General features: G+C 39.9%; 1 protein-coding gene and 1 pseudogene across 1 annotated transcript; both read left to right on the top strand.

Moving 5' to 3' along the window:
• Positions 1-368: 368 nt before the first annotated feature.
• Positions 369-26152, top strand: TBPL2 (TATA-box binding protein like 2). The gene is made up of 7 exons (XM_069464973.1): positions 369-425; positions 4704-5161; positions 5809-5896; positions 7995-8086; positions 11796-11963; positions 16471-16565; positions 25906-26152. Exons 1-7 carry the CDS (start codon positions 369-371, stop codon positions 25980-25982), a joined length of 1035 nt encoding a protein of 344 aa, XP_069321074.1. The 3' UTR covers positions 25983-26152.
• On the top strand, positions 14390-14707 carry LOC138380440 (ubiquitin-conjugating enzyme E2 variant 1 pseudogene; annotated as a pseudogene).

The following is a 26152-nucleotide window of genomic DNA, read 5'->3' as shown; positions in this document are numbered from 1 at the left end:
AAAAAAAATCCTTTATTTTCTCGTCTAACGCGCTTGCTTTTCACGCTAAGTGCACCGAGACCTTTTGGAAGCAAAGGCCGCATTTGCAGGTAGCGAAGGAAATCAGATCTGCAGGCCAGGCGCTTCCCAGCGGTGGGCGCAGTGGGGCGACTGCACCCCAAGTAGAAGCCCCTTCCCTCCCCTCCCCACCCCCGCACCGCCTCCTGGCGCCCGCGGGCGGGGCCGAGCTCCGCGTGCCACTCCCGGCCCCCCCCCCCCCCCCCCGCGCGCCGCGAGCGGCTATAAATGCCTTTCTGCGCCCAATCGGGCTCCGAGGCTGCTCGTTCTACTGGGTCACCTCTCAGTTCCCGACGGCGGACCCTTTGCCCATGGACGAGGAGACCGAGACGTACCTGGAACTCTACCTGGACCAGTGCGCCGTCCAGGTGAGCCCGGACGCTGCCGCCACTGTCCCAGAGTCAGTCTCCCGTCCCCGTCCCTGCCCTATTGCTGAGCGCCAAAGGCTTTGTCATTGCCACCTCTTTTTAAAACTCATAGCAACCTTAACGGGTAGGCTTGGTTTATCCACGTCTTTCAGTTAAATGTTACAAGTTTCCAAAAGTGAAATAATTTGCCCAAGGTCGCCTTTAAACCTGGTCTAGCGTGAGTCCAGAACCGTGTTCTCAGACACCAGGTTAGAGGCCCTTGACCCGGTTCTAAAGGGACCCGGACCAAGAGTTCGCCGTGCCCTTGCTGTGTGACATCGGCTTCCAGCTGGCCTCTGCCTTGGGCAGACGGAGACTCGAGGTCGCCTGCAGCATTGATGCCAACAGTAGGCCTCAAGAAAGTCTCCCTGGTGGCGTTGGGGGGGTCACTGCGTTTGCCAAAATGTGAACTGGAAACACCTGTGGCTCCTTTCCGTTAATTAAGATTTCTTTAAAAAATTTTGAAGGCCAGGTGCGGTGGCTCAGGCTTGTAATCCTAGCACTCTGTGACGCCAGGGTCGGAGGATCGCTTGAGGTCGGGAGTTTGAGACCAGACTGAGCAAGACTGAGACCCCCGTCTCTATAAAAAATAGCAAAGTCAGCTGGTAGTGGTGGCGTGGGCCTGTGGTCCCAGCTACTCGGGAGGCTGAAGTAGGAGGCTCTCTTGAGCCCAGGAGTTCGTGGTTGCAGTGAGCTAATCATGATGCCACTGCACTCTAGCTGGAGCAACAGAACGAGACCCTGTCTCAAAAAAACTTTGAGTCAAGTATTGTGGTAAACGGTCTTCAAAAAAACAAGATCAACCTTTTTGTGGGACATTTTTTAAAAATTCAATGATCAGTGCTGAGGTAGAAGAGTGATGTTCGGTAGCATTTAACATAGGGAAGGAGAGGCCCATGCCAGGAAAGGTTCTGAGAAAGATGAGTTGATGGTTCTGCAAAAACTGTTTAACATGAAATGTCTTCAGATACGAGGCTAAGGATGTAGTGAACAACTACAGGTGCTTCCTCTGAGGTGTGTTCCTTCACGTAAACTCAGCAAGGGGGCTGTCAGGTTTCCATTGCCATAAAACGTCCCCCTTCAACATCTCATTGCCATTGCTTTAAATTCTTTGTTGAAGTTTAGCTTCCGTGGGTGAGAGCTGGGTCCCCTGCTAAAATGCCGTGATGGGAAAGGGAAGGGACACACCGATTGTTGCAGATCTTGGTGCTCTGTGGTGTAAAGTGGCTGATGAAATCCTTTCTATCTAGGGCAGGAGAGACCAAGGAAGCAAGGAAAGGAATCAGGGCCCACTGTTCCCACCTCCCTTTTCGTGGGGTAGGGGGAGCTGCAGGTGGAGAGAGATGGGGGCTCATTAAATATTCAAAATGTGGCAGAGTTTTAGCAAGGCCTGGGAAATTTTCCTCAATTATATCTTCAAATAGCTTATCCAACCCTTGTGTATTATCTTCTTCACCCTCAGGAATGCCCATAACTCTCACGTTAGGCTTCTTCACATAATCCCACATTTCTTGCATACTCTAGTCTTCTATTTCTTTGCTCTATCTCTGTGACTGACTTATTTAATTGAAAAGTATTCGATCTCTGAGATTCTTTCTTCTGTTTGATCTACCCTGCTCTTGAGGCTTTCCACCATGTTTTGTAGCTCCCTGAATAAATTCTTCATTTCCAGAAGTTTGGTTTGATTTTTCTTCTTCCAAGTACTGGATTTTTTTGTTGTTGTTGTTTGTGTTGGTTATCCATTTTTTCTTGCATATCATTCAGCTTTCTTACAATCCATGTTTGAAATTCTTCCTGTGACATTTTAGTGTTCTGAATTTGGTTTGTGTCCTTTGCTAGAGAGCTGGTGTTCCAGTGAGAATGGTCTTTATCAAAAAGTCCCAGAACAATAAATGGTGGCATGGATACGGAGAGACAGGAACGCTCATACACTGCTGGTGGGACTGTAAACTAGTGCAACCCCTGTGGAAAGCAATATAGAGATACCTTAAACAGATACAAGTAGACCTACCATTTGATCCAGCAATCCCATTATTGGGCATCTACCCAAAAGAACAAAAGACATTCTATAAAAAAGACATCTGCACCCAAATGTTTATAGCAGCACAATTCGCAATTACAAAGATGTGGAAACAACCCAAATGCCCATCAATACATGAGTGGATTAGTAAAATGTGGTATGTGTATACTATGGAGTATTACTCAGCTATAAGAAATAACGGTGATACAGAATCTCTTATGCTCTCCTGGAGAGAGTTGGAACCCATTCTACTAAGTGAAGTATCCCAAGAATGGAAAAATAAGCATCACATGTACTCACCATCAAATTGGTTTCACTGATCATCACCTAAGTGTTATTTGGGAATAACTCCAATTGGGTGTCGGGCAGATGTGGGTGGGGGGCGGGGATGGGTGTATACCTACATAATGAGCATGATGCGCACTGTCTGGGGAATGGACACTCTTGAAGCTCTGACTCGGCGAGGGGGCATGGACAATATACACAACCTAAACTTTTGTACTCTCATAATATGCTGAAATAAAAAAAAATGTGGCAGAGGTCAAAAATTTCATTTCAAGACAGTAGCTTCATTTTTTCTAAGTGTTTTTTTTAAACAATTAGTCACCCCTGCCATCTGCTGGGCTTGTGATAACAGAACAATTCAGTAGGATCTAGCCAGACAGTATGTTAGCGGAGGTAGTTTTGCCACTGAGAAGATGCAATATGATGCATTTGTGATCGTTCAGTTGTCAGGAGAAAGATCTATTAAAGTTATCCTGCAAGCACTGCTCAAACTCTAGAATCTAGGCCTGCAACTTGGGCGAAGCAGGTGGTAACATATGTAAGGTATTCAATTCCCCCCTCTCATAAAGCCCATGAATTTCATATTAGCTGCTTCCCTCAGGTGCACACCTCATTCCCTCAGTTACTGGGTAATGGTAGTTGAGCAGCCTTCCCTGGACTGGAAATACAATGCATTGATTTAAACTATTCTTGCCAATAAAATTTCAATAACTTTTTTTCCTATTGTCAATTCATGTAACTAGAATGTCTTTTAAAAAATTTTTTAAAGAATAAATTGATCTTTATTTCTTTTAATTTATAGAGTTTTGGTTTTGTGGGGGTTTTTTGTTTGTTTTGTTTTGTTTTTTGTTTTATTTTGAGACAGAGTCTTGCTCTGTTGCCCTGGGTAGAGTGCAGTGGTGTCATGATAGCTCACAGCAACCTCAAGCTCCTGGGCTCAAGCAATCCTCCTGCCTCAGCCTCCGAGTAACTGGGACTACAGGCATGTGCTACGATACCTGGCTAATTTTTCTGTTTTTAGTAGAGATGGGTCTCATTCCTGCTTAGGCTGATCTTGAACTCCTGACCTCAAGCAATCCTCCTGCTTCGACCTCCCAGAGTGTTAGGATTACAGGTGTGAGTCACCATGCGCATTCTAGAATGTTTTATCACTCTTTTAACTAGAAGGAATAATGGGTCTTTAATGAATCAATTAGCATTCAAAATAATGTTAAACTTTCATCACTTATTCTCTTTAAAATGTAAATTTAAAACTCTAAGAATTGTTTAAGTCAACTAAAGTTTATAATTAAACAGTATGGTAAATCTATTCTCTTCAAAGTATACAAGATTTAGAGCACAGTCCAGGTGAGGTGGCTCACGCCTATAATCCTAGCACTCTGGGAGGCTGAAGCCAGAGGATCACTTGAGGTCAGGAGTTGCGGACCAGCCTGAGCAAGAGCAAGACCCTGTCTCTATTAAAAATAGAAAAAATTAGCCGGGTGTGGTGGTGCTCACCTGTAGTCCCAGCTACTGGGGAGGCTGAGGCAAGAGGATTGCTTGAACCCAGGAGTATGAGGTTGCTGTCAGCTAGGCTGATGCCATGGCACTCTAGCCTGGGCAGCAGAGAAAGACTGTCTCAAAAAAAAAAAAAAAAAAGTTGCTCAGCTGCCTCTATTAAAAAATTGGATTGAAAAAGTGGCAGCTTACTAGGAATCTAACTAAAGTAGGTAAAATGTTTTATGAAAACTATTTTTTCTGCATTTTAAGATATACTTTCCTGTTTCTGTTAAGTGTGCTGTAACTCTGTTGTAGGATCTTAATGAGGAAGGGCATGTTATAAGCAATCTTGAACTGCCTCAAACAGAACACTTTGCCTGCCTGCTATACTAGTATCCCTTTGGTGTAACATGCTGTTATGTTTACTGTGTTTTCTTGTTTTGGGAACTGCCTAGGATGACTTTGTCCCACCCAGGTCTCCCCTGTTCAGCCCAGTTGTACCTTACGTGTACACACCTAATCCATCCAATCCAGAGACTACATTTAATTCCCATCTTGAATCCAAAGAAACATCTGGCGATTTCTCATCTGTGGATCTTAGCTTCCTACCAGATGAACTTACCCAAGAAAATAAAGACCAGGCTGTCATTAGAAGCAAGCATGAAACTGAAGAAAATTGTGAAACTCAAAGTCAACAAAGTAGGTTGCCATTACCCAGTGGACAGGATGTTGGGCCCGGCTTAGACAGCAGCAGTTTGTCCAATTCCCGTTCATGTCTGCACCCTGGTGATGCCAACTCAATCCAATCCTCTCCTGAGAAACCAAACTGCAACTCCTCGCCTCTGGCATCCATAACTCCCATGACACCAATGACTCCTGTTTCAGAATGTTGTGGAATTGTGCCTCAACTTCAGTGAGTTTTTTTTTTTTTTTTTTTTTTTCCCAATTGAGCAATGCTTCTGGGTTATACAGTGTACTTTCCTGAATGCGATGACCTCTAATTTCAGGATAATAGTATAGGGAAGAGAATTTCAGATTTCATTCTTTGTTTTATCAGTTCTTAATGGATTGTGGCTTTAGACAGTTTGATTATCTGTAAAATGAAGCACTAATTCTTGATTCCCTCGAGGGGGGTTAAGGATTAACAGACACATGCTTTTGAAGGATTGTATTATTTATACTACAGCACTGAAGCTGCTGAAAATTGTGTTTAGGGTTGGATAAACACAGGAGATATAAAGATGTAAAATTGAATTTGATTTGCAAATTGATGTAGAATTGTGATTTCTATTTTGAGGCATTGTCCTGAAAAAGATTTAAAATCTAATTTTAGTCAACTAGTCATGAAATTTTAGAAAAGGCTGTTTTAGTACTTCACTTTGAGATTTTACATTTTACTAGGGATCATGCCTGTTACGATGTACTCACATTTAGAATAATTTTCCCCCTAGGAAATTGCTAAGGTGTAACCTATGAAATGAGGAAGTTAATAAGTTGCTTTTGTCGTTTTTTCCACTCTTTATATCTGATATAATTTTCTAAATTGACTTATTTCTTCAGGAATATAGTTTCCACTGTAAACCTGGCCTGTAAATTGGATCTGAAGAAAATAGCTTTGCATGCAAAAAATGCAGAATATAACCCAAAGGTATGATTTCTCAGTATTCCTTTCAACAATAATTAGCTTCTCTTTAGATTTACTTTCCTTCATATGATCATGATATTGACTCATTCCTTTTTGTTTTTTCCAAAAAATTGTTAATGAAAAAGCTTTTGGCAACTCAAAAGGTTAACTGTCTCACTGTTTTGAAGTTATAAAAATCTCATTCTCCATCCTCTACGCTGAGTAAAGTGGTAATTGAGTTGTTCCTAAAAGTTGAGATCTTTCCCTTCCATTCAAAAAGATTTTTCAGTATGACTATTTTCAGCCTGACTATTGGGATACTAGCTTTATTAAAATACCATCATATTTCTGGAAATTTTTCTAAATGTTTTCCCACCTAGCTGATACATATATTTTTCCATTTACAATTTCTCTTGAGAAAGCTAAATTGTTTAAAGTTCAAGCTTTTACTTACTAACATTAAGATTCAGGAATTATTTTTCTCCCCCTCAAAGTTTAATAAAACCTATTCTTTGTGTCCCTCCAAGGCCAGGCATCCCATTTTCAATGGCCTGTTTACTTTGGATGAACAAATCCAATCCCCCTATCAACATTTAATGATTTGTCAGGTCCTGTACTTACCAGTACAAAAATGTGTAAGACCTGGTTCCTACTAGGGAAAAAAGTTCACTGGCTTAGGTGGTGGAGGGTTTATGGAGTTAGACAAGAATGATCACATTAGTAGGAACCCAGAGACCTTGCAAGCATCAACTAATTGGGGGTTAAGTATTAGTTTTTGCTCTTGTGGTAGTAGTGTTGCTGACATCTGAATTTAAACATTACCAGAATGTTACCCAAATACAATATAGCTTTCCTTTTTATTTTTCGTGTAGCTGGCTATGATGAGGACACACACACACAATGACAAGCTAGGATTCTTATAGCTGCAGCAATGATTGATCATATTATTGAACAATCAGCATTTTAAGAATATTTTATTGTCCACTATCCTCGGCCCTCTCCCCCCCCCTTTTTTTTTTCTTTTTTGCTAGAGGGAGTGAGTGGGAAGAGGTACGGTTCTGTCCAAACTTGTACTTTAATGCTCAAGGAAATTCTAGCTTGGCACTTAAGCTACCTTACTAATTTAGCAATATGAATGCAAGGTGAGAGTGTTACCTTTTAGTAAACACCTACAAAACATTATAGGACTTGATCAGCTTGTGTAGTGCTGAGTCAGGATTCTTTTCTTCCTATCAGCACTTCAGATCTGACATTGTCTGGCCTTGAAGTGATCTGTGCTTCTGTGGATAGCCCTGACCCACGGAACTTGTAGCCTTACAGAGTCCCCACCCCATGTTCCCCCCTACCTTCCTGGGGCAGGAGAGCAGGGGTGAAGGTTGTACCTGTGCAGGACCAGTAGGAGGGAGGCCATCTGATGACCAGTCCATGTAGTGCACTAGTATCTCTCAACCCCCATATCGTTATGGGCTGCGGATACTGCTGCTCTGGGGACCACACTTGGAGAACTACTATGGCAGAGAAGAACTTGACAAATCAACTGTCATTCACCTTTAGCATGCCTATCATCATACATATTCTGTTCTATATTTTGGCTGCTTTTTAGTACATTCTAGAGTCTTGGCAAGCCTGTAACATATTTCTGACTCTTTTTTTTTTTTTTTTTAAGATTCTTCGAAAGAAAAAGGAAGTATGTCAAAGTGAAAAACACAGAGTCTGATTAGTTTTGGTTTTAAATCTTTGCCATTTCGTGTGCAATGTTGGAAGTTAAGTAACTTAGTTTCCCTGTGTACTAAATGGGGATAATAACAGACTCAAGTTAGTCCTGTCATGAGAATAAATGAGATAAAATCTGCAAAGCTTTTAGCATAGGGACTGAAACATAACAGGCACTCAAATTTTGGCAGTTATTGACATTATTTTTGGCTGTTTTTAATAAGTATATTTTAGAATCAAAGTTATTTTTGTTACTCTAAATGTGGGGAGAATAGACCTAGACATTATTTGGTTTTGCCCGTCCAATCTCAGTTTCTTCAAGATTTTTTCATCTCCAGCTCCGATTTTCAACTGGGATAGTGTTAACTGCTAGCAAGAGACTAATTCTCTTTTTGGCTTCTGTGTATAGAGGTTTGCTGCTGTTATAATGAGGATCCGTGAGCCCAGGACAACAGCTCTCATATTCAGCTCTGGGAAGATGGTCTGCACGGGAGCCAAAAGGTATGAGGGTACCACCTTCCACCCCTACTAGACAATTTAGTGTGTAAAACAAGGAAGCATATCAGTGATGTCCTAAAGCACATGGTAGAAGCAATTTTTTTATTTTTTTATTTTTTTTTTTTTTGCGCTAAAGAGTAAATTTCATGAAATGCCAAATTTGGGGGTTAAAAAACATATCCCATAGTTTACAGTTCTCCCCCCCCCCCCTTCTAAACTGAGGGCACTTAACTGGGCTGTTACAACTTGTTTTTAAGGTGTTTATTTTTTTTTAAAGCTACAGTAATGATAAAGCATGTTATAAGCCCGGGGAAGTAGTTATTGTGGATTTTCCTTATTGCAGATAAATGGCTGGAGCTGTCTAAGGGAGGTAAATTAGACATTTCTTGACTATTATCTCAGGAGGCATCCGTGTATAGGCTCACTTTTCCTGGATCTCACACACAGGAAGCCCTGTGCTGAGATACATTCTTTCACCATAAAACTTTCAAGGGAGAGCTGTTCTTCCCTGTCAGTGTTAAAAGAGGAGTAGCAAATCGTTTTCCTGAGAGATTGCGCCAATTTCTCCTCACTCCAGAGATGTACTAAGTGTTCACTTTCTCCTGTGAACACTGGGTGTCAATATTCTTTTATATTTGCTAATTTAATTGGCAAAAGTTTTTAATTTACGTTTGATTTACTAGTGGGGTTAAATAACTTTTCATAAGCACGTAAGCTGCTTACTGTGTCTTTTACCCAATATTCTATGCAGATATTTGTCTTTTGTTGGTAGTTTCTTGTTTTGTTTTTAATTATTACAGGTACTTAATAGTTGTATATATTTATGGGGTCCATGTGCTGTTTTGATACAGGGATATAATGTATAATAAATCGGGGTTATTGGTATATCTATCACCTCAAGCATTTTTCAGTTGTTAGTTTTTTATATTTCAGTATTTTCACCATTTTTACTGTAAATATTTTTCCCAGATGACTTTTTATGGTATTTTAAACATGTAAATTTTTTGTGTATAGTCATTCAATTTTTTCTTGTTTCTATGTTTGATTTCTTGCTTAGGCATTCCCCATGCACAATATTATATAAATATTGACTTCATATATCTTTTCTAGGTCTTTATGTTGGGGAAAGGGTGCTTGGTATAGTTGGTATTTTGGCTCATTTAAAGCTTTCTCTATATGATGGAAATGTTCTATACTTTCGTTGTCCAGTGTTGTAGGTACTAGTCACATGTGGCTGTTGAGCACTTGAAATGCAGCTAATGCAACTGAGGGACTGAATTTTTTATTTAAATTAATTGGACAGAGCAGGTCTAGAATCCTATTTCAGTATAAGAATTTTCTTAAAATAGTTGGTCAGTGTTCAGATACATTTATTGAAGAATCCATTCTTACTCTATTTTCCCCCACCTTCGGTTTTTACATATTAAATTCTTTCCGTGTGTCTGAATAAAGTTTTGAATTTTCTCTTTTATTGATCTTTGGATCCCTGGTCCCAGAAATCTCTATTTTAAGTGACTATTGGACAATTGTGCATATGTCTGCGAGCATGTTCATTTCAGCATTGTTTAAAACATGGAAAACCACATATCTAAATATTTTAAGTATCTAATAATAGGTTTTTATCTTAAGTCATACAGTGAAAGTATATCAGCCACATACACACACATTGCATTGGAAAGATGGTTACATGGTGTTGGCGTGGGAGCAGGAAACTAAACTGCAGGTTTATTATCCAACTTTCATTGTAAAATATGCTCATACTATGCAAACATCCATGAGTATCTTTCCCTATCTGGATTTATTTGGTTCCTAAAATCAGATAGTGAAAGCTTGGTTAGTGAGTTCAGATAATAAGAAGATAGTTGTTATCCAAATATATTTGTAGTGAGTTGTGAGAATCTGGCTAGTAAAAGAGACACTAGCATTATCTCCAAAAATTTATCCAAACCTATTCTTCAGCTGTAATAGCAAGAGTGATGAATACCTGTGTTTGCATAGGAAAAGTGCAGAATGTCGAATTTAAGTGGTTACCACCCACTGGACGTGAGATACCAAGGTTTTTTGTTTGTTTGTTTTTTGTTTTTTAAGACAGGGTCTCTCTCTCTCACCCAGGCTGGAGTGCAGTGGCATGAGCATAGCTCACTGCAACCTCAAATTCCTGGGATCAAGTCATCCTACTTGCCTCAGCCTCCTTAGTAGCTGGTACTACAGGCATGCACCACCACACCCAGCTAACTTTTTTTTATGTTTTGTAGAGGCAGGGTCTCCCCATGTTGCTCAGGTTGGTCTTAAGCGATCCTCCTGCCACAGCCTCCCAGAGTGCTGGGATTACAGACATGAGCCACCTCTGAGATTTCAAGGTTTTTAACCTATTTTCTAATGTTTGCACAATGAACATGTATATAGACTTTCCACTATTAGTTGTTTCAAAAGGAACTTCTGTGTCTTTCTCAGGATATCATAGTTGATATCATAGTTGATATCCTGAGAAAGTACAGGACTTCACAAACTCTTGGAATTTGAACATATTTATGTTATGGGAAATAGATCAGTTAGGCAAAATGTAGTTCAAAATGGAAACACTTTCCCTGCTAACTTGGGGACATGGCCTTGCTAAGCATATTTCAGAAGTTAAAAGTAGGTGAGGAGAATCAACGTTAAATGAAGTGAAGGTATGTATGATGTAATTAATACACATGAGAGCTGGCAGTGTTGATAAAGAATTGAAATAAGAGAATCAAACACTTCCTTTAGTCCAGGAAAACAAGTTTAAACTGGCTTTACTTTCAGTGCTTCTGGATTGCAATTTAAAATGGGGACAACCCAGGAGGGTGAAATTAACCCGATTTACTCACTAGGTGTTGCCCCTGTGGAAGCCCCCCCCCCCCACACTGTTTTGTTTTGGCAATAACTGGTGCAAAGCATCTAATGAAAAATCCAGCCTTAATCTCAGGACTTCACATTCGTTGACGTGAATTTAGGGTTGGAGGAGGACAAACACTTAGAGGACAGAGCCACAAAGTTGGATGAGTTTCTTTTGTTCTCATGTTGGGTATGAGTTAAATGGCAATTGTGTGAAAAAGCCTGAGCAAAACTAGGCGAATTTTGAGGTATTTTATTGGGCAATTTGTTCCATAAAGACCTAAGAACTGATATCTTGTCTGTGCCACACGATTAGCACATACTTTACCTCGTGTGGATTGCTTTTGTACGCATGTGTCATTTTGCTGTTGTTGCCATCTAAATGGCACACACTTTGAGACCAAATGGTTGGTTCTCAAATGTGAGCATCACACTTGCCTAGAGAGCTTGTTAAAACGGATTGCTGGGCCCCACCGGCAGAGTTTCTGCAACCTGGGGCTTAGCATTTCTAACAAGTCCCCAGGTGATGCTGCTGGTGTGAGGACACACTTTGAGAACCAGTTGAATAATTTTACCGAATAGCACTTTAAAGGAAAAAGTACCTTCTATGTGAAAGGTGGCAAATTTATTTATGGTTCAGTTCAACTACTATACATCGTACCAGATATTTTACAAGGTTCTAGGGAAAAAAGTATGTGAGGTAAGTCCTTCTCACAAAGCCTAGTTTCATAGTCTACATGGAAAGATGAACATGGTACAGATGGTAACAATACAACCAGAAAAGTGACTACAACACAAATAGTAGAGGACATAGTAATTAAGACATCTGTAAACATTTGTCCCTCCCCAGTGAGGAGCAGTCTCGACTTGCAGCAAGAAAGTATGCCCGTGTGGTGCAGAAGCTTGGGTTCCCTGCCAGATTCCTCGATTTTAAAATTCAGAACATGGTTGGAAGCTGTGATGTGAGATTCTCCATCAGGCTGGAGGGTTTGGTGCTAACCCACCAGCAGTTCAGCAGGTATGATGGTTATGTAGCTTAACTTTGAGTTTACCAAGATATTCAAGTAACATTATGGACTGTTTATATGATGTATTTTCCAGAGAAAGTATGATGATTTTTTTTAAGGAGGTGGGGCACTGTAGGCAAAAGGCTTACTATGCTACACCTGAGTCCTCACAGGTTACCATATATGCCCAGTCTTTTGAAATAGTGGTTTTCGAACTTAAGCTGTCTGGGTGATTATAATACAATTTATTAAAACACATATTCCTGGCTGGGCTTCATTACCAGAGGTTTTGCTTGAATTTTCAGTCTTTAAAGCTCACAGGTGATGCCAATGCTGCCGGCCAGAGGCCTAACGGTTGAGAACTGCTGATCTATAGGCTTATAATATTGCACATGTGGCTTGTGATGGCACTGGCAAGAAAAGGCGTGTGAGGCGGGGGAGGCCAGTAGGAAGGAGCTCTGACAGGCGGTGAGAGGAGAAGGGGCTGGAGAGAAGCCGAAGAAAAATAGCTGTAGCACGTTCTGTGAAAGCAATCCTATCTAGTTTGTGTCCTATCTTGTTTTATTGGGGTGAGGTTGTGTGTGTAATTGTAGCTCCCAGCTCCATGTTGTCCTAGTGTATTCCTATCCCTAAGGGGACTATCTCCAGCCTTCCTGACTTCTTCAGACTTCCCATCTCAACAGCCAGTGCGCCTCCCCCGCCCAGCTGCTCCTGTGCTTCTCTGGTCCAGCGCAGGCCCTCAGAGCGCAGTGATGCAGGTTGACTGATAGACACCAAATCCCTCCGCCTGCTCAGATAGACACCTGGGCCCCATGGCATTTGGCCTGGTTTAGGATCACAGATGCTCTTAAATCATCTTGATCATGCTTGAATTTAAGTCCTTTCATTCCAACATTTTTTTACCCTCTTTGCCATCTAGCAGGCATCCTGTTTAATAGTGTAGATGGGGATCATATAGCTGTACTTCCCTGACAGTTGTTGGCTTTTGTTTTAGCTATGATTTGAACAGAAGTTAAAAATTGCTTTGTTTTTTCCTGAACATTTAAAAAAAATTCTGGTTCATTCTGAGATACAGCTTTTATGACATGAATTGGACAGTGTTTATTTTTCTTATGATGTTTTCTTCATCAGTTTTTTCAACATATTATTGAGTGCCTCTGATAGAGACCCCATTTTTTCAAAAATCTGAGCTCCCTGTGAAGCCTCCCTGCTATGTAAGACATGTTGCCTCTTAGGTATCTGTCTGTCTTCAATCTTGTGATAATTTGCAGATTGATAGTGAAACCTTCATTTTTAAGAGTCCCTCCATACTTAAGCCATCTCATTTTCCAGACTCAAGTCACGGGCCTCCAGCCTATCTTCCTCCAAATCAACTTACTCTGAACATTTACAGTAGCTCTGCCTGAACTCCAAGGCACGTGTTGATGTTAGACTTGGTGTTCTCCTGTCTGGCCATTTAGGGCTCTAAAATGATGCGTGCAGTTCCTCCCGGGTTTCCCTTCATTTCTTACAACAGCGTCTTCCTTGCAGAGCAGATTTAAGTCTAGAGTAGGAGTGCCTGTTGTTACTACTGCTACCTTGTGAAAGATAAATTGCCTGTAGAGCACAATGAGAATTCATCAGATGCACTGCTTTTAGCCACTTGAAGTGGGCCCATCCCTGTTCTGTTTTCCTCCTGGGCCAGTTTTATGATCTCACCCATCTTTTTTTTTTTTTTTTTTTTTTTTAATCTAGCCAGGAAGCTTGCTTTGCATTCCCACAGCTGTCTATTTCTAGTCTCATTCTTGCTTCCCCACATGTTCTCCATCCAGCCTTTACCCCCAGGTTGTGGGTTACAACTCCAATGTGTGTATTCTCAGCACTGGGGGCATTAAAAACACCTCTTTCTCAGCAGGTTTGAATCTTTAACATGAGGACTCTAATTGCCTGCAGATCTGTGGGGAACTATGGCACACTTCACACTGTTATAACTATCAGGTCAAGTTTGCCTTGTGTTAAAACCTCAAGTTCGTTTAAGTCCCCAGGTTCTGTGAATTTGTATACCAACATCTAATGATACAGGTATCTCCTTTTGTTACTGGGTACCTTCCCCATCAATCTTTCTGTGCCATAATCATCTTCAGTTTTCTATGTACATTTTCCCCTCTTCCCTCTAATTTTTAATTCAAAGACATCATGATAACAAATACTAAATGAATAAAATCTAGATGACTACGATGTAGCACATGTGAGTGTGATAATAGCAAGCTATGTAACTGCAGTCCGTTGCCCACAGAAAGCTCAATGTCAAAGGAAAACCCAGCCTTCAAGTGACAGCAACACGAGATGGCAGCCAGTAAAAGTCCCTCACAATTTCCAACTGTGGGAAGAACTCGGAGAAGGCCAGAAAGGAGAAGGAGATGGCACAGTTATCTGGGGTCTAGAAGATGACAAAGACATGATACTTACAAGATGGACAGGGATGATAACTGGGCCTCCAAGAACAATTTATGAAAACCGAATATTCAGCCTTAAAGTAGAATGTGGACCTAAATGCTCAGAAGCGCCCCCCTTTGTAAGATTTGTAACAAAAATTAATATGAATGGAGTTAGTAGTTCTAATGGAGTGGTGGACCCAAGAGCCATATCAGTGCTAGCAAAATGGCAGAATTCATATATCGTCAAAGTTGTCCTACAAGAACTTCGGCACCTAATGATGTCTAAAGAAAATGTGAAACTCGCTCAGCTACCTGAAGGACAGTGTTACAGCAATTAACCATAAAAGAAAAACCACAGGCCCTTCCCATTCCCCCTAATTGATTTAAGCAGTCTTCATTTTCCACAGCAGTAAATTTTCTAGATACATCTTGTAGACCTCAAAGTACTGGAAAGGAAGCCTCCTATTCAAAGGCAATTTGTCTTAAGATACTATAAATGATACTAATTTTTGTCCATTTGAAATAAGTTGTGCTGTAACAAACACCAGACAGGTCCATGACAATAATGAAATATACCTGTGTAGTTAAAGCCTCTCGGGGTTATGGGACCATAAAACAGGGCACTTAATGTAACTGGGCGTGGGTGGAGGCCAAGGAGATCTCTCCCTGGGGGAAGTGACATTTAAGGTGAAACTTGAAGCATGAGTTAAAGTTGGGTTGGTCAAGAAATTGACAGGTGTTTGATATTCTAAATCTCTATGAAATGTTCTCCATCCCTAACCAAAACCAGTCTTTTTCTCTGCTTCACCCCGCATTTGGGATGAGGCAGAGAATAGATAAAATTAAATCTTTAATCAGGAATTCATTATGCTGATAACTTTAAGACTTTGGTTCTGAAAGCCAAATGCAGTTCACCATTTACATAGCAAAATTATTTGTTTTCTCTCTTCTCTCTTGGAGCCCTAAGATTAGGCTGGAAGATCAAATGAAAAAATCTTCCTTCCGCATCCCCAGCCCTCATTTTCTTGGCCCGGACCTCATAGTTCCTGGTGGGTTTTTGTGGGTTCTAGCTTGTATCATGGTCTCTCCAGTGTGGGGAAGTGGTTAGTAGGTGGAAGCCTTGATGGACATCCTGCAAGAAGGCAGAGTGATGTTCCAGGAAGACCATACTTAGAAGGGTAGCCACACTACTGGGGTGTACCTTTCTGGTGCCAATAAGGTTTCACATCTGCTATTATGGGTCTTGGTCATAGCAAGAACTGAACAGAGTTTTTCCATGTGGTCTGGATTCACCTTTTAAGTGCAAAGATTGATGTGTGTTATAGTGTTCCATTTCTTAGATGTCATCTTTTTATATCTCTTGTCCATTAGCCATTATTTTGAAAAGTTTTATTTTATCAGCTTCCTCTGACCTCCTGACTTCTTTTTGGCAGGTTCCACAGCCTTTCTAGAAGTCTGTCCTCTAGGCCAGAGTGCGGAGAAGCAGTTCTTAAGCTCTTTCATCCTTTGCTCCTTGGAGAAGCCAGCTCATAATTAGTAGTACATATGAATGAGTTACTATTTATAGGAACACATCTTGAATTTTAAAAACTTAAGATAGTTAAATTTTCGATTTATGTAGCACCTGTCCAAAAACAAATAGCAGTGGTCTAAAAATTTTTGTAGGTTCTAGCTACCAAAAATGTTCAATTTTAGCAGTTTATAAATGCTTATAAAATGTATTATTGGTGAACTTGGAAAAATCCAGAAAAAACATGGCTATGTACTCCTATTGACAGACTTTTTTGGAAAGATGGAGAACATTTAACCAATAAGATCTTAATACATCTGATGCCCTAAGTTACCTTAATTTCTAATAACCTAAGATGGCTTGCACTTGGAAAAAAAAAATATGACCAAAAATTCTGTACTTGACTGCCATAAGAAATTACCTAGGACACTCAAGACTCTACATTCATTAAGATAACCAAATGGTTTTTGGTAAAATAGCTAATTTACTTACAACTGCTTTAATAAGCACTTTAATACACTGGGTCTTGAATGTTATGGAAAAGTAGTTGAATAGTGCTATTTTTAACTTTTTCCTTTTATTTCTTAACAGTTATGAACCTGAACTATTTCCTGGCCTTATTTATAGAATGGTAAAACCACGAATTGTGTTGCTTATCTTTGTATCTGGAAAAGTTGTGTTGACAGGTAAGTCTGACATTATTTTTTGACTTTCATAAAATTCAGTAGTTGTGCATGTACTTTGCTTTTCCTTTTAAATAGCTTTGTTCACCATTATAAAGTAATTCTTGCCAGGAAAAATGAAAAGTAGAAAAGAATGTAACATCACCCATAGGTCCCAAAACCTAAAATTACAAAAATATGAAAAAATCATTGTTTAGATATGTATTTCATCTTTACCTTGTGCTTTTTAAAAAAATCATTAGAATATATACAGCTTAACTCATTGTTACAAATCCGTCATGAAGGCTTTTGATGGCTGCACAATGTTCTAGCACAGGGTTCAGCAAACTTTTCAGTAAAGGGCCAAATACTAAATATTTAAGGCTCTTGGGTCCTAAGGTGTGTTGCAACTACTGAACTCTGCTGTCGTAGTGTGAAAGCAGCTAGGGACACTACATACAGGAAGGCACTCTGAAATGTGAATTTCGTGTCATTCACATAACATACATGTGTCATGTCATATTTTTTTCCAAACCACTTGAAAAATAAACATTCTTGGCTCACAAGCTAACAAGGACAGGCAGCAGGCTAGCTTTGGGCCAGCAGGCCTGTGTTTCCTGATCCCATTCTAAGATGCCATGAATCAAATTTATTCTGCCATTTTCAGAGATATAAATGTTCTTATTTTTGTTTGCTACTTACAAATGGCACAGACATCTGGCTGTTTTGGAGTGTGGAGAATTATTAGTCTGGACACTCAAAAATGAGACTTTAAAGACATAATCATTTTGTTGTTAGTACAAATTGCCAAATTCTCTTACCAGGATGTACAGTACAGTTCTCCTATATCATATGTTCCTACCAGCAGTGCATCTAAATACCTTTTACCAAACCCTCAGCAGCATTTAAAACAAAATGGTACAAAAGAGGACTTTATAGGTGAAAATTATCTCACTGGTTTAACTTGTAATCAGAAATAGAAATCAATCACTTTTCAACACATACAATAAATAGCATCTTATCTCTTATAAAAGTGGATTAAATAACTTATCCTTTTGTCCTACTTAGTTTTATTAGTTTTTTCCTAGGGATTTTTGTATGAGTTCACCAGAAAACTGTTAAGATAATTACTCCTTGGTACATTTGTGACTTTTTCCAGGTGACTTATTTTTGCCAATTTTTACAAAAAGGGTTTTAAAAAAATTCTTGAGGGAATGGTTGAAACTCTTTTCCATGCCATTATACCAAAGTTTGCTATTTTTGTCTAGTTTTGTCTGACTTTCTACACATTTTACTCTTCTCTACCAAAATGAATGCAAAATTGGTATGGCATGCTATTGAATTCATCTCATTGCAGCTCTTTCTCATGGTCCCTTATAGCTCATAGGGCCAATGTCCCCTCATTACTTCTTTTTATGTTTAGCTCCTCTTGAATATTCTTCCAAATAAACTTTAGAATTCTATAAAATCTTGTTCAATCTAAAAAATTTTGATTTTTTTTTTTTTATTACTTAGTTTAAGAAAGATTGATAGTTGGCCAGGTGCAGTGGCGCATACCTGTAATCCTAGCACTAATGGGAGGCTGAGGCAGGAGGATCACTTGAGCTCAGGAGTTCAAGACTAGCCTGAGCAAGAGCGAGACCTTGTTTCTACCAAAAAGAGGAAAAAATTAGCCAGGCATGGTGGTGTGTGCCTGTAGTCCCAGCTAACTCGGAGGCTGAAGCAGAAGGGTCACTTGAGCCCAGGAGTTGGAGGTTGCAGTGAGCTATGATGACACCACTGTACTCTCTACCTGGGGGCAACAGAGCAAGACTGTGTCCAAAAAGAAGAAAAAATCAGCATCCAGCAGAATGAAATGTCTGTTCTTAAGTCTTATAATTCTCAATAGAGTTCTATAGTTTGCTTTTCTCTAAGAAATAACTAATGTGTCTTCAAAGTGTGGAGAGTCTGTTAGAAATCCAAGAACCTTTGCAAAACTACAATTGCTCAGATACCACCAATTTAGAGTCTGGAGTAATCAAGACCCCCTAGAGACTAAAAAAAGTTTACCTCTGTCCTAGAAGAAGTGGGTAAAGCCTGCCAAGTAAATTGAATAGTAGAGATAATTATAGGCACATATATACCCTCCTTAAGGGAACAAACTTTTCAAGACCCTTGGAAGGATACTTTCATATATGTACTATGTATTGTTACAAATCAATCTTACTAAAAGTGCAAATTGCCAAGTATAGGCGAAGTTCCTATTATAGGTTTCTTTAAATATCTTAATTCAGATCAGCTTTCCATTTACCCCAGATTTCTTTAAAAGCTTTCATGTACACATTTGCTAGAACTTTCAAATCACAAATGTGAAGGATTGTCACTAGTGAACTACTGAAGACCACAGAGTACACTTCCCTTAATTTTTGCTAAACACACAGAATAGGCAAATTTAAAGTTCTTCATTCTTGCAAGATGTGGATCATCACGTTTCTGGAGGAAGGGACGAAATATATTAACTGAAATACAAATTCTGTTTATATTATTAAGTAAAAGTCATAACTTACCACTGAAATAAATAATTACAATCTGTTGGGATTCTACCTGTTTATATCATACTGTCTTGAACTACCTTGCCTAGACCCTATATGTTTGCCACTTTTGCCTCAACCTTAGAAGACAAATGTTCCTTATTCCTTAATCTTAGGTACACACAAATGTTCCTTATTCCTTAATCTTGGATACCTAAAGATTCTTTTCATCTGCACAGGGATTAAAAACTCAAGGGCTCACACCTGGGGAAAGGGACCAAGGCCGTCTCCTTTTAGCCTCGCCCCTAAATTGAAGCTGGAGATGCTTGAATTAGGTGTCCCATGGAGTCCCAGAGGCTCATACATGGTCTAGTGCCTCATGGCAAGACCAGGCACTCTGCAGAGATGTTCTGAAAGCAAGGTCCCAACAAGGATAACTTTTGACTAGAAAAGGGCAAAATGTTGAAATTACAAATGCATTTGAGTTTGTAGAAGATAATGGAGCCTGGCTCTTGCCTAGGTAGGAACTATAGAACACCAATGCTCATGGTACAAATGTGCGGTAATTTGAAACCATTGTATCATGTGCCTTTTGCAGGGTCTTTGAAAATAATTTATCCGTGTAAAATCCTTACTCCCCTGAGGTGCCAAAGCTGCAGCCACCATGTCCAAGCCTACTTCTGAATGTTCTGACTATAGTTAAGTGAGCTGAGGACAAAGAAGACCTGCTGTCCTACGTGGTCATGGTCCCTGAGCAGAAAACAGTGGGACTTGGACCAAGCTCACCCCATTTTCCCAGGTCTGTGCTTGTTTTCTGTGACTGGTGTGACATTTAGGACCCATGTCTTTTCTCAGGCCACAGTAAAATTAATAGAACTAGGTTTTGCTAGAATAATGTACAACAAACAGCAAATATGTGAACTTTGACTTCTAAGATCAGGCATAATAATAGTTAACATGGGCCGGGCACTCATGTGCCAGGCACTGTGCTAAAATAAGTAAGGACTTTTACATGGTGTCCAGTTAACTCGGAGGTTGAACTTTATATCTGTTTCCTCACCTGTAAAATGGGGACAATGGAGATGTTTAGTAACTTTAGCAATGTCAAGCAGCTGTATGTGATGCAGCGCAGTGGGAATGTAAATAGCCTGGCTCCAGAACCACCCTCACTGTACTTGCTCTGTCTCCTGGCAATTTAGAAGTCTATGAAAACACTCGTGTGGTCTCCTGTACACCTTCCTTCTTGTCGGTGAAGGAATGATCACTACTCTTGGTAGTGAGAGTCAGCAGGTGTGGTGGCTAAAAGGATGGACTGGAGACCAATTGTCCAGTTTGAATCCAGGCTCTATGATTTATTGGCTGTGTACCCTCGGGTGAGTTTAAGTTCTCTACCTTGGTTTCCACATACGTAAGAGGCAGATACCCATAGAAACTACCCCCTAAGTGTAGTGAGGAAGCAGATAACAGTGCCTGGCACACGGTATCAACATTAGCTATTACCTCGGTGGAAACCCTCTCTCCTGGCTTTTTCTTCTATCCCTGAAAAAGACTGGCATGTTGCTGTGATGCCTTCCCCTGAGGATAGGAACGTGAAGTCTTGAGGCTTTTGTAAAATCCTTCACATCTACTTATTTTCCTCCAGCATAAATGATTAAACTGGGTCATTGCTCCCGAGGGCCACTCTCGGTTCAACATCAGTGGTTCTTGGAAATGCGTAGGCCAGAGGGCAGCAGGAAAATGTCCAGACTGACTAGTGAGTGAGCGGGCCAGGGACACAACAGAATGTCCCTGTCAGTTGTTACTGTTAATCCCCCCCAATACCAAGTTTGTATATACTGTAAAATGAGGGACCTTGAGGGTACAATTTTTTTTAAATGTGTAAGATTTTGACTTGTTTGTACACAAATGTGGCATCACTTGGGAATATAAGATGTGCAGTTATGACTTGGTGTAAGAACAGAATTGAAAAACCCAAGTGTAGTATTGGAGGCTGTTACTGGGCTGGGTAAGAGGTAGGGATGAGCTTTAGAGCCTTATTGACAAATGGCAGATATTTAGTAAATTTTGGGTGCCTACCATGTACATGTACTGTTAGGTGCTGAGGATACAAAGGTGAATATAACACACTCCCCATCTAACTGGAATCCAGCCCTGCTGAAGGAGGCAGATTACGTGCCACTGGGCTCTTACAGAACCAAGTCATCATGTGAGCTGTGTGTATTTGGACTAGCCAGGCCAGTAAAATGGCTTTGGTTTTTATAAAATGTTGTGGACTTCTACAAACCTTAGCTCACACAACCTTTATTACAGCTCTATGAGAAGGCCTGTTGTCCTTATTTTACAGGTAAGGAAACCAAAAGGTGGTTGAATAATTGATTTGCCTGTTATTTCAAAACTAGTTAGTGATAGAACTGGCATTTGAGCCCATGTTGTGTGGTCTGAGAGGCAGTCCTTTCTCTAGTACTCCAGGCCACACGATTTCCACCTCAGTCACCAAGGTGAGGAATAGTGTTTGTTCCTCAAAGTTGCAGTCACTACAGCATGAAGAAAAGGAATGGTGAGTTTGGCTTAAAAGGCAAGAGTCATCTAATTGGAGTCTGGTGCTACAAATTAAGGTTTTTCATTATTGACTTATTTAATAGGATTATGGGGCCAGTTTAGGCTCTTCTAAAGTTTTGATGCCAATACTTCAGTGACTAATGTTTGTTTAAAATGACCAAATCCCCACATTTTAACACCTAGCTACAAATACTAGCAATGTTTATTCGATGACTTTTGGTGTAAAGCAAGGAGCACTGGATACAGAGCTTCTCTCCCACAGCTGCTACTTTATGGTTCAGGTAATACCAATTTTGGGGGACTCATTTTGCCCATCTATGAAAAGAGGAAATTGTACTAATTTCCCTAAAGCCCTTTGTGTCTAAAATAGTTTTTCTATGATATAAAATAATGATGACTTGCAGTGTCCATTCCCTCTTGGGCGATGGGTATGTTCTGCTCCCCAAGGAACTCCAGATAGTATACTCTTTGTGCTTGAATGCAATACTCTCACGTATGATTTATTTTCTGCATGTAAAAGAGCATGGTTATCCAAAATACTGGACCTGGACACTGTTCCTCAGATGTAAGAACCTTGGTTTGGTTTTTTCGGGGGGGGGGGGGGCAGGTGTGTGTTTGCTGTACCTATTATGCTTCACTGTCTTAACAAGAAGGTTGTCCCAGACAAATGTATCCAGAAATCAAAAAGTCCATAAAACCAGAGGCAGAGTCTTTGGTTTCTACAAAACTAATCTTTTTAGAAACTAAAATTTTAGTGCTATAACTAAAATCTGCTGAAACTTAAGGAGGTTTTCCAACCCAAAAAGTAGAGTTTCTCTTACCTAAGTCAGTAACACACCCTCCTCCCCACCCCCCATCCTTGTGGGTGGAGACCCATAGATAGTAAACTCTTTGGCTATGAATAAGTAACTTTTCACCCTTTATCTCTTAAAAAAAAAAATTAAGCTTATAAGGACTTCATCTTTGGTTCTAATTTTTTAAACTTGAGGTGAATTCACATAACAACTCTAACCATTTTAAAGTGAACAGTTCAGTGGCATTTATGACATTCACAATGTGAAATGTGATTGCACCGCCACCTCTAGTCCTAAAACATTTCCATTGCTTCAAAATAAAACCCTGTATTTACTAAACAGTTTACCCCCATTCCCTTCTTTTCCCAGCCCCTGAAAACCACCAATCTGTATTCTCTCTACAGATGTAGCTATTCTGGATATTTCATATAAATGGAATCATAACGTGGATTTTTGTGTCTGGCTTCTTTCACTTAACATGTTTTTAAGGTCCATCCATATGGTACCATGTGTCAGTACCTCATTTCTTTTTATGGATGAGTAATTACATATATACTACAAATTTTTATCTGTGGATGGGCATTTAGGCTGTTTCCACCTTTTGGCCATTTGAACGATGAAAGAGCATGTTATTTATCTCTTCTCAATTTTGAGGGACATTTACCTGGAGTGATGGGCTGAGTCATGTGCTCATTCTTTAACTTCTTTAAGAGCCACCAATGTGTTTTCCAGCAGCTGAACCATTTTACATTCCCACCAACGTCTGACCCTTCTAATTTCTCCACATTCTTGCTATCACTTAGTTTCCTTTTTCAAAGAAAACCCTCATCTTTAATTCCCTATTTTTTTTTTTTTTGTAGAGACAGGGTCTTGCTATGTTGCCAGGCTGGTCTTGAACTCCTGCCCTGAAGCAATCTTCCTTCTAGCATCCCAAAGTACTGGTCCTAATTTCTATCGGCTTCTCAAATCTGTTGTACCTCCTTTTTGTAATTTCTTCTCATTAGTACCGTAATTAAACCAGATAACCACTTCTCAGATTACTTCTACTCTATTACTGCAGACTTCCTCTTCCCTAATAGCTCTTCTTTTTCTTTTTTTCTTTTTATTTCAGCATATTGTAGGGGTACAAAAGTTTAGGTTACGTATATTGCCCTTGCCCCCCACCTCTGCCCTCTCCGAGTCAGAGCTTCAAACATGTCCATCCCCTAGACAGTGCGCATCGCACTCATTATGTATGTATATACCCATCCCCTCTCCCCCCACATCTGCCTGACACCTGATTAATGTTATTCCTGAATGTGCTCTTAGGTGATGATCAGTGAAACCACGTTGGTGAGTACATGTGGTGCTTATTTTTCCATTCTTGGGATACTTAGTAGAATGGGTTCCAACTCTCTCCAGGAGAACATAAGAGATTCTATATCCCCATTATTTCTTACAGCTGAGTAATACTCCATGGTATATATATATATATGCCACATTTTATTAATCCACTCATGTATTGATGGGCACTTGGGTTGTTTCCACATCTTTGCAATTGTGAATTGTGCTGCTATAAACATTTGGGTGCAGATGTCTTTTTTTATAGAATGTCTTTTGTTCTTTGGGTAGATGCCTAATAATGGGATTGCTAGATCAAATGGTAGGTCTACTTGTATCTGTTTAAGGTATCTCTATATTGCTTTCCACAGAGGTTGCACTAGTTTGCAGTCCCACCAGCAGTGTATGAGTGTTCCTGTCTCTCCGCATCCACACCAACATTTATTGTTATGGGACTTTTTGATAAAGGCCATTCTCACTGGAGTTAAGTGATATCTCATTGTGGTTTTGATTTGCATTTCCCTGATGATTAGAGATGTTGAGCATTTTTTCATGTGTTTGTTGGCCATTCTTCTGTCTTCTTTTGAAAAATTTCTGTTCATGTCCTTTGCCCACTTTTTGATAGGGTTGTTTGATTTTTTTCTTGCTGATTTTCCTGAGTTCTAAATAGATTCTAGTTATCAGTCCTTTATCAGATGTGTAGCATGTGAAAATTTTTTCCCATTCTGTAAGTTGTCTACTCTCGTGACAGTTTCTTTGGCTGTGCAGGAGCTTTTTAATTTAATCAGGTCCCATTTATTTTTGTTGTTGCTGTGATTGCCTTTGGGGTCTTCTTCATAAATTCTTTGCCTAGGCCAATGTCTATAGGAGTCTTTCCCACATTTTCTTCTAGAATTCTAATAGTTTCACACGTAAGGTTTAAGTCTGTTATCCACCGTGATTTGATTTTTGTGAGAGGTGAAAGTTGTGGGTCCTGTTTCAGTCTTCTACATGGGGCTATCCAGTTTTCCCAGCACCCCTAATAGCTCTTGAGAGCTATTATCAACTCAGGTATTTTCCATTTCTCTTCATGCTAACAGTTTTTATATTCCTTTCATTAACCACCTTCCTTCCTTGCCTCCAGCCCACAAAAAATCAGATAATAGTGTCCTGATTAGCTGAAGCTCCGTAAAATAAGTAGTTCTAGTCCATAACTCTCAGCACCGTGTGCCTGTATAACTTTGAAGGTGGAGGTAATGGTCGGTAGTGGTGGTGGTTGAGATGAATAAGGACTAATATTTCTCAAGGTTGAAGACTGTATCTAATTCATGTTTTGTTGGGGGGGGTTGTTTCGTTTTTTTGAGATAGTGTCTTGCTCTGTTGCCCAGGCCTGGAGTGCAGTGGTGTTAATGTAGCTCAATGCAACCTTGACCTCCTGGGCTCAAGCAATCCTGCCACCTCATCCTCTCAAGTAGCTGGCACTACAGGCACACACTATTGCACCTGGCTAATTCTTAAAACTATTTTTAGTAGAGATGGGGGTCTCAGTATGTTGCCCAGGTTGGTCTCAAACTCCTGGCCTCAAGTGATCTTCCTGCTTCCCAAAGTGCTGGCATTACAGGTGTGAGCCCTAATCCATGGTTTGTTTGTTTTTTTTTTTATCCCTATAATTCCTAAAGCAGTTACATTATGATTAAAGATCTCTTGAAACCTAGGACTTTAAGAGAGACAGTGGTACAATTTTTCCTTCTAATAATCCCTCCCCATGCACTGAAATTTAAAACTCTGGAATGGCTCCAGTTTGCCTCAATCTGTTAATATTAGGGAACCAAAATGTTAAGTAGAGATGAGTAGATCAAAGGAAGTCCCCTTTGCTGGTAGCTAAGTGCCCACATGTACTGTTCACTCTGGGGTCATAGTCATGGCATACTTAGAGATAACATTCCAAATTTCATACTGAGCACTGTGTCTAAAGACCACACTCACATAGTAGAAGTTCTAAAAATACTGCTGGAGAGTATGTGTTTTGTGGGAATGTGGCTTTAGTTGCCAAATTCTTTACCCAAAATAAACTCCTCAGGTAAGCTAAAGACATTTCATCATATTAAAAGTAATTAGAGATGACACACGAAATTTTAGTGTTAAGAAAATTTTGGTATTGTTTTTATAGTAAAGATTATATAAACTTGGATTTCTTTATAGGTGCCAAAGAACGTTCTGAGATCTATGAAGCATTTGAAAACATCTATCCTATTCTAAAAGGTTTTAGAAAAGCCTGAGTGTATCATTTAACACCTCACGTTATACTGGTTTGAATAAGTGCATAAGCCCAGCACAAACAGCTGGATTCTTCTACCTTAATTGTAGATGTTACAAGTACATATTTGTTAAAGGGTAATTCTATGTAAGTAACTATGCCTATGAAATGAAGAAAACTTCTTACTCAAAA

Source organism: Eulemur rufifrons, chromosome 2 (assembly GCF_041146395.1).
Source record: "Eulemur rufifrons isolate Redbay chromosome 2, OSU_ERuf_1, whole genome shotgun sequence".
NCBI lineage: Eukaryota > Metazoa > Chordata > Mammalia > Primates > Lemuridae > Eulemur > Eulemur rufifrons.
This window is presented reverse-complemented; position numbering and strand designations above follow the sequence as displayed.

Excerpts from the sequence above, each read along its gene's own strand:
- TBPL2 (XM_069464973.1), top strand. The coding sequence starts at position 369 with ATGGACGAGGAGACCGAGACGTACCTGGAACTCTACCTGGACCAGTGC. Across the intron at positions 8,087-11,795 it reads GTCTGCACGGGAGCCAAAAG|TGAGGAGCAGTCTCGACTTG; the intron begins GTATGAGGGTAC and ends GTCCCTCCCCAG. Across the intron at positions 11,964-16,470 it reads ACCCACCAGCAGTTCAGCAG|TTATGAACCTGAACTATTTC; the intron begins GTATGATGGTTA and ends ATTTCTTAACAG.